The sequence below is a fragment of the Orbicella franksi genome, chromosome 8 (assembly GCF_964199315.1).
Source record: "Orbicella franksi chromosome 8, jaOrbFran1.1, whole genome shotgun sequence".
Taxonomy (NCBI): Eukaryota; Metazoa; Cnidaria; class Anthozoa; order Scleractinia; family Merulinidae; genus Orbicella; species Orbicella franksi.
In genome coordinates this window covers 18,179,472-18,192,222 of record NC_138152.1, presented here as the reverse complement: position 1 = coordinate 18,192,222, position 12,751 = coordinate 18,179,472, and the positions used below count along the sequence as shown (strand labels likewise).

Below are 12,751 nucleotides of genomic sequence, written 5' to 3'. Positions count from 1 at the left end.
CAAAAAATCAATGTGGGAAGTTAAAAAAATTTCAAGATTTCTGTCCACGGGGCTTCGAATCCTGCCATCTTGCGGCTGCAAGGCGCGTGAAACTATGATCGCTAAATGCGTATTTGACAGAGAATATTTCACTTAAAAGATCTAATTGCAGTATTTTGGGGCTTACAGACACTGTGACCTTATTCGCTAACGAAGCCCGATTTTTTCAGATTTAGGGTGTTCTTCCGGGCATAATCTCTCCAAAACGAAGTCGGTAACCCCCCCCCCCCCCCCCCCGCATTTTTTTGCCTTTTTGGCAAAAGTAGATCATTACCTTTCTGCGTGGCAAGTTTAGAAAAATAAACGGCACGCAATGCATGCAGAAGCGATGACGTTTAAAAATTGTTCCTAGAAGATTGGGACATGAGCAGACAAACTGATTCTTAAACTTTTGGGTTAGAAAGTTTAGGGGTTTACACTTAGGGTAGTCCATTGGTGGTTCATTCAAGTAGTTCACGTACCAGGTCCATCTTGTTAGTCCATGTGCCAGGGGTCAGCGAAATGTACCAACCAAAATAAAAAGCACTCCGCTGAAAAGTTCCTCTCTCTGAAATCAACACCTTATTATCTTTAAAGATATTTGGCAAAGCTAATTACCTCACCGGAAATTAATTTATTGTTTTGACCATATACTTGTCCAAGAGAAAATAATTTTCTCTTGACGAGTCATATCGCGTGTGCGACCCGCTTGTCTATCTAAAATTGTATCTATCGAAGATATGTTATTATGAGTTTGCCCGTGAGCGCAAATTTATCCGACACTGTATAAACCAAAATCCACCCCCAAATCTTCGTTTAAAAGCTGAAATTAAAAGCACTCCGCTGATCCTACAAACAGCAAAGGAAAGCCGCAAAGTACAAGTTTCTCTCTCTGAAATCGACACCTTATTATCTTTAAAGATATTTGGCAACGCTAATTACCTCACAGAAAATTAATTTGTTGTTAACCGTATACTTGTCATCAATGAACATTCCTATTGTCTTCACCCTGACAAAACGATTATCGATTGTTTAATCACAACCACTCTTTCGTTGACAGAAAATATAAAACAGCACATTTCCAAAACTTCATAAAAAACTGAAAACTGCAAATGAATCGTACCCTGACTTCATTATCGCTACTGTAAACTGTATATTTCAGTGCTCATACAATGCTCATTCAATTCACTTCAAGACTGGCAAAAGTACAACTCCGCTACCAATCCGTAAATTTTATGTAGACACTTCAGCTATCGCATGTGCGACTTGCTTGTCTATCTAAATTTGTATGTATGGACGATATGTTCTTATTACGAGTTTGCCAGTGAGCGCAAATTTATCCGACACTGTATAAACCAAAATCAACCCCCAAATCTTCGTTTAAAAGCTGAAATTAAAAGCACTCCGCTGATCCTACAAACAGCAAAGAATAGCCGCAAAGGAAACCCGCAAAGGAATGTTACTCTCTCTGAAATCGACACCTTATTACCTTTAAAAATATTTGGCAACACTAATTACCTCACCGGAAATTAATTTGTTGTTTTAACTGTATACTTGTCATATTGCTTAAAAGCAGTCTGCTGATCCTACAAACAGTAAAGGAAAGCCGCAAAGCCTTCACCTATCGCCTATGCGACTTACTTGTCTATCTAAACTTGCATGTATGGAGGACATGTTCTTATTATGAGTTTGCCCGTGAACCCAAATTTATCCGATACTGTTTAAACCAAAATCCACCCCTAAATCTTCTTTTAAAAGCTCCAATTAAAAGCACTCCGCTGAACCTACAAACAGTAAAGGAAAGCAGCAAAGGAACTCCCAGAGTGCATTTCGCTTCCACAGGGGGATAAAAAGTGCGCGACAAAAGCGCACGGACATAAGCGCGACAAACTATGCGAAATCACTATCCAAAGGAATGCATGTATGCCAGCATAAAGCGATTACGTTATCGCTTAAAAATCTGTATGTGGGAACATTTTGGGCGCGAACGTCCTTAACTTGAGTATTTTTGAGCAAAAATTCCCCTTAGGGGTTGGAAGGGCTATGTGATCGGTGAGTGAGGGTGTTATGCATGTGCGCGTGTCACACCAATCACAGTGTGGGTTGTATCAAAGAACGAATCAAACTGCCTGTTAGAAAATAAGATGGTATCTACATTAATCTGGAGACGTGTCAGATTACTGCAGTCTGTTCAGTCAAAGATTTTATGGCTTACTATTTAGTTACCTCACATTACCGATGTAACATCGGTAATGTGAGGTAACATCAGTTTCTTTCTTGCTGTACATCGCAACCAAAAAAACTTGTCAAATAAACCAAATCATTACTGTAAACAGTTCTATGAATGCTCCTATCTCCGAGACTTTTAGTTCACAAAAAAAAAACTCTTGCACGCCTTGCGTGCCTATGTTCTTTTAATACGACCATGAGTGACCATGAGAAGATGAATCTGAAGATGACGATATTTAAGAACTATATCAGTCGGTTTTCATCAAAACCGAGGAAACGTGTCCTATTGCCAGGTAATATTTCCTTCATACAAACAGAAATTTGACTGTTGCCTGAGTTACGTAAGCTCAAAAGCTGATCGCTTTCGTAAAAATCTGCTCACAAGTTTACGCGGTTTCGTTTCATTTCAACAGTGCTGTAAAGACTGAAGGGAACGATCATGACGAGCTAATCGAAATCCTTTCCTCGCCGGAAACAAGTCCAGAAAAGAAGCCAAGCTACATCCCTCAAACGAGTCTATCTTTTTGTCGAGGGTCGAGGGTAATATTTTTTTTTCTGGGTTTTTTTTTTTTTTACCCTTTGCTGTAGGCTCGATTTCCTCCGCTTAGTCGAGTCCGGTCTACATGTTCCTCCCCGATTTAGTTTAATGTCTGCTAACATGATCGCACTTCATATCACAAACGTCTTTGCTACAGCGAGAAAGATAATGTAGTCTGTTCGATTCAGATATCTTTTTGGGTCCCATGTCGAGGGTTTAATAATATATCACAGCGCTGATTATTTATCTATAACCTTCTATAACATTCAAAGTCCGGTTTTCATGTGACTTCATCACGCTGGATGCTTTGGCCGATGTACTAATGCCATCAACTTTTGAATGGCTATCCGCGTAGAAATCAATCCAAACATTCAGTTTTACAGTTGTAATTTCTTCAACAAGAAGATAAAACACAGGGATAACGGAATGTGGTTCGCGTTAATATTTGTATTGATAGTGACAATGTTGTGTCAAAGTGCCTCACTCGCTTCGGATTTCACATTTTTAGCTTCGCTCAAATTTTTCACTGTGGAAAACAAATAAAAACGCCTTCCCTGGCTTCGTTTGTGTACCTCGTTTTCTATGTCGTTGTAGCTGTTTAGGTCGTGTTACTACCAACGCGATTTCGTGGAGTGTTGGCTTCATTGTTTTCCAGTGATATTGACGGGCCGCGATGCAAAATATTCATTTTCCATCTATCAAACAGGAACTGTAGGTGGAATCTGGAGGCGATGCCCGGGGATGGGGTGGTACACCCGGAAAAATTTGGCGGGGTTGTGCAGCCCGCTTCCCAAAACCCTTACCCTATTTATGACTAAAATCTTCGATATTCTCTACTCTACTTTTGACCCGACCATAAATTCGAAACCCTATTTATGAACTGACCCTTAAATCAAAACCCTGTTTCAGACCTGCGTTACAATTAGTTCCCTAGTTCAGACCAATGTTAAATTACCGTAAACATAATTTGTGAAGGGTGGTTGATTTTCTTTTCGATAATGATGAAAAAGTGGCTTCCTCTTAAAAACATACCCATATCAAGGCTAGAGTGCAAAATCCATACCCTATTTACGACCAAAATGGCTAAAATCGATACCCTATTTATGACTAAAACGGCTGAAAAACCATACCCTTTGGGGCCGCACATACCTATATAGCCCATATAAGGGAGTTCCCTTCTCCCCCCCTCCGGGAGGCGATGGGAGCAAATTCTCTCTCCTTCGGTAAACTTGCAGGGCTTTGCGATGGGTCGCAAGATTTGAGATTTGCGAGCTTAAATAGACTACATATCAGAAATTACAGTGTTTGTATGGGAATCCGGTGGCAAATAAATTTTTTCAAAATTGAATTTTACACAATTTGTGAATCGTAACGTTAAAATACTAGGTAGAGAATTGTATTCATCACGTTTAAAGCTCGGTTTATTTTTCTAATTTTCCATACATTTGTCTGTAAATTTGGCTGGGTGGACGCGGTTCGCGGGAAGAAAAATACAGAAAAATGTATGGAACATTATACAAATTAACTGAGCGTCTTCTAGAAATCGGGATAAGCTCCGGCCTGATGGGCCACTTGCATGCAGACTTTACCTTCTAGCCAAGCTACATCCTTCAAACTTGTTGAATACAATCTTCCACCTAGTATTTTATACCTAGTCAGAATGAATGATAGGAAATCAAAGGGGAAACTTTTTAAGCAAAATTTCCTCTACGTGTTTATTCAAAGAACTATTTTTACTCGGGAGAAAGCCAGTTCAAATCCAGTTCTATTTTCGCGGCGGCCGTTTCCAATGCTGCTATTTCCCTTTTTTTCTCCTGAAACTCCCGTTTTTCATCTGGATGCCTACTCAACTATCCACAGAAAAACACTGACTCACATTTTGCCATTCGGCAGGTGCAAACTGTGTGTTTTCTTACATGACAATTACATAGCGTTGACCGGTATTTTCAAGCGCGGAAGCTACGTCTCTTATCTTGGCAGACGTTTCTTCAAGTTCTTATCTTTTAGCGCTTGCTTCCTCAAGCTTGAACTTTACACCTGCTTTCAGTGTTACGTGCATAGGCGACATCTTTCGACCATCTCTCGACATTCCATCTTTCGACACGCTATATAAACGGCTGAAAGACAGTTTACCTGTGAAACTGGCAATTTTTCCGGTTATTAGCGGAACAAATGACAAGTATATGATAATTACTGACCTCAAATGAATGAAGGAGACTGTGGACGTCCGATCTACGGGATAATTCAAACGATTTTAATGTAGTCGATCGGCTCTCAATGGTGACTTCCGGTGGAATTGGGTCGCTACCGCTCAGTTTAATATTCGAAAGATGTAAACAATTTGTCTCCCACAGAATGACTTCTTGATCTCCTAACCTGACTAACCTGAGTTTGATGTCAAATAAATCCATCTTTCATGACTAAAAGTTGAGTTTGACCATATAGAAGTCCGTTGTGCTTACATTTTTGACGTAGGCCAGGTTACATAGCATGTCGAAAGATGGCATGTCGAAAGATAGTTGCTCTGCACGTAACACTGAAAGCGGGTGTAATTCTTGCCTCTTTTCCTCGATGAACCTTTCACATGGGCTAAGTAACTGATATCCGACAGAAAATCCTCTATTGATTTCCTATCATTCATTCTGATTTTCAAAACTGCAAAAGACAAAATGCCCGTATGCGTTGCTGACTTTGCTTCTCTTCAAGCGTTTGCAGAGTGGCGCCAAAATGTTCCCAAGTGGGCGGGTAAACTTTGAAGTTTCCCAAGACTTTGAATTTTGATTGACCGGAAGTTGCAAGCGACGGTAAGACCTAGAAAACCTTTCCTCCACTAGGCTCTTCGTTTGTAAATAGCCAGTAGTTACGGCATGTATTTCAGAGAATTTATTTGAAAGTTCGACTGATCGTGCGACAGGAAGTCACGTCAACATTTTACCAAATTAGGTTTGGTGTTATGACAAAGCAAATACACGTATACTGAATGGTCATGTAAAATGGGGTTGACAATCCTTGGATTCACGACTCCTACGATTTGTGACATTTGAATAAACAAGACTCAGAAAAAAATATATATTACCCTCGATCCTCGACCCTCGACATGGGGCCCTCGACCCTCGACCCTCGACAAAAAGATAGACTCATTCTCCCAACAGCCGTCTAAAAATCGCAATTAGTTTATAATATGCACACACACCCTGACCCAGTTCAACCGGCCTCGTCTGATATGTAAACATAAAGCAGTTTTATGAAAACGAACTACCTTGGAAAAAAACAATTCCTGAGTGACTTCGTTTAGTTCTGTTTTTTGTTTTTTGTTTTTGTTTTTTCGCTACGCCTTCACAAAAAGTTAATGAACCTGCGCTTACCTCTTCTTTTCTGGACATGTTTCCGGCGAGGAAAGGATTTCGATTAGCTCGTCATGATCGTTCCCTTCAGTCTTTACAGCACTGTTGAAATGAAACGAAACCGCGTAAACTTGTGAGCAGATTTTTACTAGCCTGCAGAGCAGGCGAGATTTTTTCGAGCGAGCGCTCACATCGTAAAAAGTTTAGCCGCCATCTTGAATTTTTCATGCAGTGGAAGACTGGGGAGAGAAAGAAAGTTTTACCAAGGGGTTGAATGATAGGCAAGAGGAAGGATAGGGGAGGGGTGGAGCGAAGAAAATCTCTCATATTTCATGATCATATTTCATATTTCATATTCTCATATTTCCCCTCCCCCACCCCCCACCGTCTAACATGGCGGTCTAAAAAGGCGGTCGCAAGGTTGTAACGCTAACTCGCCCCAATAAGACGCCTGCACTGCAGGCTAGATTTTTACGAAAGCGATCAGCTTTTAAGCTTACGTAACTCAGGAAACAGTCAAATTTCTGTTTGAAGGAAATGTTACCTGGCAATAGGACACGTTTCCTCGGTTTTGATGAAAACCGTCTGATATAGTTCTTAAGTATCGTCATCTTCAGATTCATCTTCTATGGTGATAGTCTCTTTCGCCTCACTCATGGTCGTATTAAAAAAATATGGAAGCTCTCGTGGTTTCGAGTCGTAAAAATTACTTTGTACTTTGGCCTTTGGCAAAGTAAACACTCCGTTAGTCAGGTGCCGTCCTGTTCAAGTATTTTTAAGGTGAAAACTACTTTTTTTTAATTTCACTTTTATTATTTTTATCTGATTTGTATTATATTTATTATTTTTATTTGATTTTTATCATTTTGGTTTTTTGTCAAGGTTCCGGGTGGGTTCCGGGTAGGTTCCGGGGGTTCCGGTTCAAGGGGAACGAAGACGCTTGGTGCGAGGGTGCTTGCGCCTCCCAAGCATTGCACTGCCATGGTCCCTGAAGTCTTCCTTCAGTTTACGGTCTAACATCTAAATTTCAGTGAATAAAATAAATAAACATCTCCGTTCCGTGTCCCCAGAACAATACAATTCACTGATGATTTTGGCAGCGTCTAAAAATTTGAAAACGCAGCTCTGTTTCTACAGTTAGGCCTATCGTTAACACTAATCCGTTACGGAAACGGGGCTTTTCGAAAACGCTCTTCAAACCAGAGGAATTTGAAAAGGCCGGCTTTTGGACGGAAAATATTTTGAAAACGGAGCTTTTCGAGAACAATATAGTCAGCATTATCATTTGGTTTCCTTGTCCGGGTTTTCCTCAAACACAGATCCAAAATAACCGATGATTGTTACGTTTTTAATTTCCTCCGACGTGATGTCAAACGATAGCAACATCTCAACGCAACATATCGCAACATTGTTGGGCGCAGCGTGTTGCGCGCGTTTGGCCACCCTGTGGCGACATGTTGGGACATGTTGGGTGTTGTTGGCTCAAGTTTGAAAATGATCAAATTTTTCATGCAGCATTTGTGGATGTTGCATGATATTTACTCGTTTGGCCAGGTTCGTGCAACAATGTTGCACCCGGGCATGCGCACTAGTTCGATTTACAAGACCCAACATGTCGCAACACGTCGCAACAGGGTGGCCAAACGCACGCAACATGTTGTGCCCAACAATGTTGCGATATGTTGCGTCGAAATGTTGCGATCGTTTGGCCGGGGCTTTATATACCCAATTGCTCATTTGCCAACTCCCCAACAAAACTGATTGAAACAGTTTTGAAAAGTCCTTCATTAATTAGTCTCGGCACAGAAGCGTTTGAACTTTTCCCCCGGGACCGGAACGCTGTGGTTTTGGACTAAAAAAAAATCCAAAGAAGTGACAAAAAAAATGCTTGGCATGAATAGACGCTCGGACTCGGAATAATGAACATACGGCCAGCAGAATCACTTAATTCCTTAAATTTGACACTACATTATGGAATCTTGTAACTCCAACTTTGTGTTTGTGGCCTTTCTTTGTGCTCTGACAATTATCGTCGCATTCGAAGTTACCTCCTGTGCAGGCCAACCAAACAGTCGCTAAGGACTTGGTTTTCTTTTCAAAAACTAGGCTCCTAACTAGACCCTAGTTTCCTTCTTATGATGTAGTATTTATGTTTCTACCGACTTCCGGATTCTCCCGTATGTAAGCACGAGGAACGTGCCATGTGTCTTCAAAGAGATCTTGTCGCCAGTAGAAAGTTAACACTTTGTTGAAAGTCTTCGCTTAAGAAATTTATCTCGTTCCGTGGATGTTCTGTTAAATTGTTTGCTGTATCTACGAGATTGGATTTTTTCCTATGGCGAGCTTCTTTAAAGTTAAACATTTATTTACATTTTTCAGGTCGCTTTCGTGAACGTTAAACTTAAATAGTTCCCCAAATATGAAAAAAAAAACATTTCTACTTAACAGCGAACTGTTTTCTTTTGTGCAATGCTTTCAAAAAGCAATTTTGCTGAAACTAATTCATGAGCGGCCCTCTAAGCGGTCCGTAATTCTCAGTGGACATTTGTCAACCAATCATAATTCTCGTTTTGATCTTGGACAAATTTGCCATGTAATTAATTGTCTTGTTTCATTGCACTGAGGACTCTGGTGGTTAGCAACCTGTATACAGCCCGTGTGGAATGCAGTAGTTAACACTTGTACTCTGAGCACCGGTTATCGGTGAGAGATTCAAATCCTTGAATTTCACACTTGACATTACTTTAATTTCTATGATATTCGTTCCCAAGAACAGCCGGAAATTGATCAAAATGTTGGAACACAGTTCATGACAAGAGTGAATTAACTATTCAAAACTATTCGACATCGCAAGTTTGAATAGAAAGTAGTTCATTAGGAGATTGGAAGACGATTTCATGTTATTGTTACTGTTGACACCCCTCAGAAACACAGACGACCTTTGAATCCAATTTTTCGAAGTGTCATATACTTTCCGGTTCCTTGTGCACGACTTCTCATAAAGCGCTTTTGTGTTTTTGTGAACTTTATCCAAGTGTGCTTAGAATAGTTACTCACATTTTAACAACATAGGGTCCACTGGGAATCAACTGAGAAAGCAAAAATCAATGCCGGTAGGAGGTGTGGCTTTGCCGAAAGACATCAATAATGACAGTGAAATTTTAAACAAAACGAGAGACAGATCCGAGAAACACATCCCAGAAACACTTTATTGGAATACGCATGCGCGCGGGGTGTATAAATTGGTGCGCGAAGATAGCCCGCGGTAAAGCAAGAGTAGTGAGTGTGTCGTGTGCAGTTAGAGACGGTCCGCCTCCTACCAGCTGCAGCCTCCAGTCGGCATTAACAACTAGCTCAAAGTGAGTTTTCTAGATAGGAGTTAAATTCATCTACAAGTTTGCTTTCACGTATCTTTCTCGTATCTGTTACTTTTGAACTAGAAGAATTGAATTCAGTAATCCTGTTTACAAGTTAGATAAGAGCCTCACGTATGAAGACGAGCGTGCGTACCATCCACAACACGCACTTTGTGGATTAAGCTGATGGTTTGTTCAACCAAAATATCAATTCTAAACGAAAGCTTGATATTTGACTGCAGCTTGTTTATCTGGTCGAATCAAACTGGCTTGTGCTTACTTTACAGAATAATAACTCGACCAGCTCAAGCAAGCGAGCACGGGTTGCTCGCTGAATCGGACACTACTCTAACTCAAACTCTGCGTGAATGGAATTTTTTTAGTATTTCCACCGTAAAACAGGTAATATAGTTTTCTATGATATTTTTAGTTCGATAAATTTTCGTTAAATGCTTGCCAGTTGTTAATTCTCCAAGTTGAGGGCGAAGCTAATGTAATAATCAGGGAATGCAAATTTTTTTCCTTTTATTCGGGATTGTTGTTGACAAAGACGAAGTGTTACACGACAAGCTCTGAACACTAGGAAACACAACTTGGAATATTTACATTAAATAACCACTTTTATTGGCGTTTTTATTTACTTAGATTACATTTCAAGTCGAGATGCACAGGGAAGGCGACATAAGCCAGGAAAGCAGTGAATCTGCTGCAAACAACATACCAGTCACTGGGGAATTTACCCCAGAAGATCTGAACTTTTCACTTTTCGGTTACTTTACTTCCAAGGATAAAAACATCGGAGTCAACCGTTCCTCTCAAGGTAATGTATGACTTCATTCACAGTATCTTCGATACATTTCGGTCAGACTGATTTAGTTTATTTACTCTGGTTTACAAGGGATTACTGTACTTCTTAGAAAGTTCATTGTTATAAAGCTCTACCTATAGTTAGGAAACATGTTGTATGCTTTGTCATTAACTGTGTTGATTTTCTTTTGTTCTTTATGTTGTAATTATTGCCACGGCTTACGCTTTGCTTGGCGACACACAATGCTTAATCAAGACAAAACATCAAAAACAGAAAGATGCAAAGCGCCGTAACGAACTATTGTAATTGCTTCCTTTTCTATGGAAATTTTTCGCGTGCTTTCACTCTCCTGGGAAACAGTGATGAAAGGCTTTCTGCTTTCTTTATGAGGAACATTCTCTTAAAACAGCCGTGTTGCTTAGAAGCCGAAAGTGGGCAATTTTAAATGACTTCGAAAATTAAAAGCAAAAGTGGATTAAGAGAGAAAGCGCGCTTAAAAATATTGTCACTGCACCAACGCGAGCACAGAACAAAATCAAGTGAAACGAACTAGTCATGTAAGCAGTGTACGATGCTGTTAATGAAGTGTGTGCTCAATGTCTTTTGTGCGTAGCCTAATCGTTGAACTAGACAACCGCCACATTAAAAGCCACACGGCAGAAAGTTTCATAACACTATTTTGACGAGTCTTTAAGTAAAACAGGCTAACTATTAGAAAAGGAAGAAATACAAAATCGTATACGTTTTCACTGCGCTTTGATTCTCGTTGTTGGTTAGTCGTGACTGTGGGTGGAACAACGCCGTTTTGCGCATTTTAACATCGTTTATTATTGCAAGTGAGATTTTAAGTCCTTATTTCGCGAAGTTCCGGATACTTGCAACTATGGTTATTTCTTTTGACTGTTCTATTTTTGAGAGCTTCCTCAGGTTGAAAGAAAAAAACGACACTCATTTGAAACAGCAGCTCACATTGAAAGAGCTTTTTTTTTCGAGCTTAATTCATAAATGCCAAATATATTTTTTTAAAAATTAAGCCGTTTTCATTCCGGTCCGACTACACTTAGCTAGCTCAAGCCATGACAATAGAATGATTACATTTAGGACGCTGCAGGCAAACTCATTTCTGATTTTATCGACAAAAAAATCAGGCTACATTGAAGTCTTTTAACAATAACATTGCTTGTCTATCATTAAGATCAAGAAAGTAGAGCCGTAGTCCCTTATTGGGAAAATAAAGAAATGATTCACATAACAGTTTGATACACGAAGACAAGGCTTCATTTTGCAGTCAGGTGACAAAGGTTCTATCCTTAGAAAACAATAACCTGTTCTCACATCTTCACAATAGTTTAGTTCAATAAGAAAATTTAAAAATACAGCGAGCTTCCATTTACTGCTTCAAATAGAAGGCATACCCTTTACAGTATGGTCAGTATGTTTCCAGTCATTAAAAAATTTCCCGACAGTCCTGACAAGTATAAAGCCAAGCTGGATTTGCAAGCGACAGCGTGTTAATTGGTCCCTGCTGAAACGTGACTTGATTTAATTTTTAGTAAAAATCATATTACCTGCTATTATGCTTACAAGCAACGACCTTTCCATCTTAAGTAATTCATAAGGTAACTCTTGCCTTTTTGCTGCTAGTTATGGCATTTTAGAGAATGCAAGTAAAATTTTCATTTTGGTTTTTCATGTTTCGGGTGAGCTCAATTCTGTGAAGTGCTTCAAGTAACAAACTGAAGGTTTTCTTTCTACACGCAAAAGAAACGCCGGATTAAGAAAGTATGCTTTAAGACCGTTAATTTCTTTGTTTGAGTCCTCCAGTTGATTCTACCTTTGAAAAACTCCAAGTATTTCCGAAACTAAACCAGACACATAAGAGTGAATGCCTATAAAAATGGACTTAAATCGCCTATCAATGGCACAAGTCGAAAAATTGATTTCGCTTGTATTTTGTCCATAGATAGGTCCTAGTAAGAATAGAAACAGACCATAGTTAGTTTCTGCTAATACAGCTTTCTTTGGTAGAAATATGCTAAAAACGATTTCGCCCCGATTGGGCTCAAAATCTACTTCCGGTTTTGCTGAATTTTCCGAATATTTGATTGCTTCGCGCTCTGCAGAACAGCTACTTGAGAATCTTTCATTGGATTTTATATTCAGTTCAGGTCTTCGTGGTATGACTGAGCGAAAAATAAAATAAATCAAAGTTAGTTTTGAGCCCGAAAAGAGATCAAACTGACACTTAAAATTTTACAATATATCGCAAGAGAATTATTGCATAAAAACATATTTTGCTATGGGCCATAACTTTAAATACCATGAAAACACTTTCTTCGGGTTAAATATACACCCACCTGTTAGGATATCAAGAAATATCTCTGGGAAAATGGCTTCAAGTCGCCCGCCTTGGCCTGTGTTTCTCATAGATTTTGCCCAAAATCCGCCGTTGGAATGT

General features: G+C 39.6%; 1 protein-coding gene and 1 long non-coding RNA gene across 3 annotated transcripts in view; one reads left to right on the top strand and one right to left on the bottom strand.

Annotated features, from left to right (window-relative positions):
- Positions 1–219: 219 nt before the first annotated feature.
- On the bottom strand, positions 220–6,688 carry LOC145495257 (uncharacterized). The gene is made up of 2 exons (XR_014050392.1): positions 6,279–6,688; positions 220–1,583 (listed from the first exon to the last, which is right to left on the bottom strand). It is a non-coding gene; the product is annotated as an uncharacterized LOC145495257 (long non-coding RNA).
- Positions 6,689–9,218: 2,530 nt separating this feature from the next.
- Positions 9,219–12,751, top strand: part of LOC145495146 (PR domain zinc finger protein 14-like) — an 11,903-nt gene continuing 8,370 nt past the window's right edge. Inside the window, exons 1-3 of one of the 2 annotated variants that reach the window (XM_081474727.1) lie at positions 9,219–9,488; positions 9,773–9,887; positions 10,131–10,305. In XM_081474727.1, coding sequence (XP_081330853.1) covers positions 9,352–9,488; positions 9,773–9,887; positions 10,131–10,305 — 427 coding nt within the window. In that variant the 5' untranslated portion in view covers positions 9,219–9,351. The remainder of the gene's footprint in view (positions 9,489–9,772; positions 9,888–10,130; positions 10,306–12,751) is intronic. The other variant, XM_081474728.1, reaches the window with a different exon arrangement.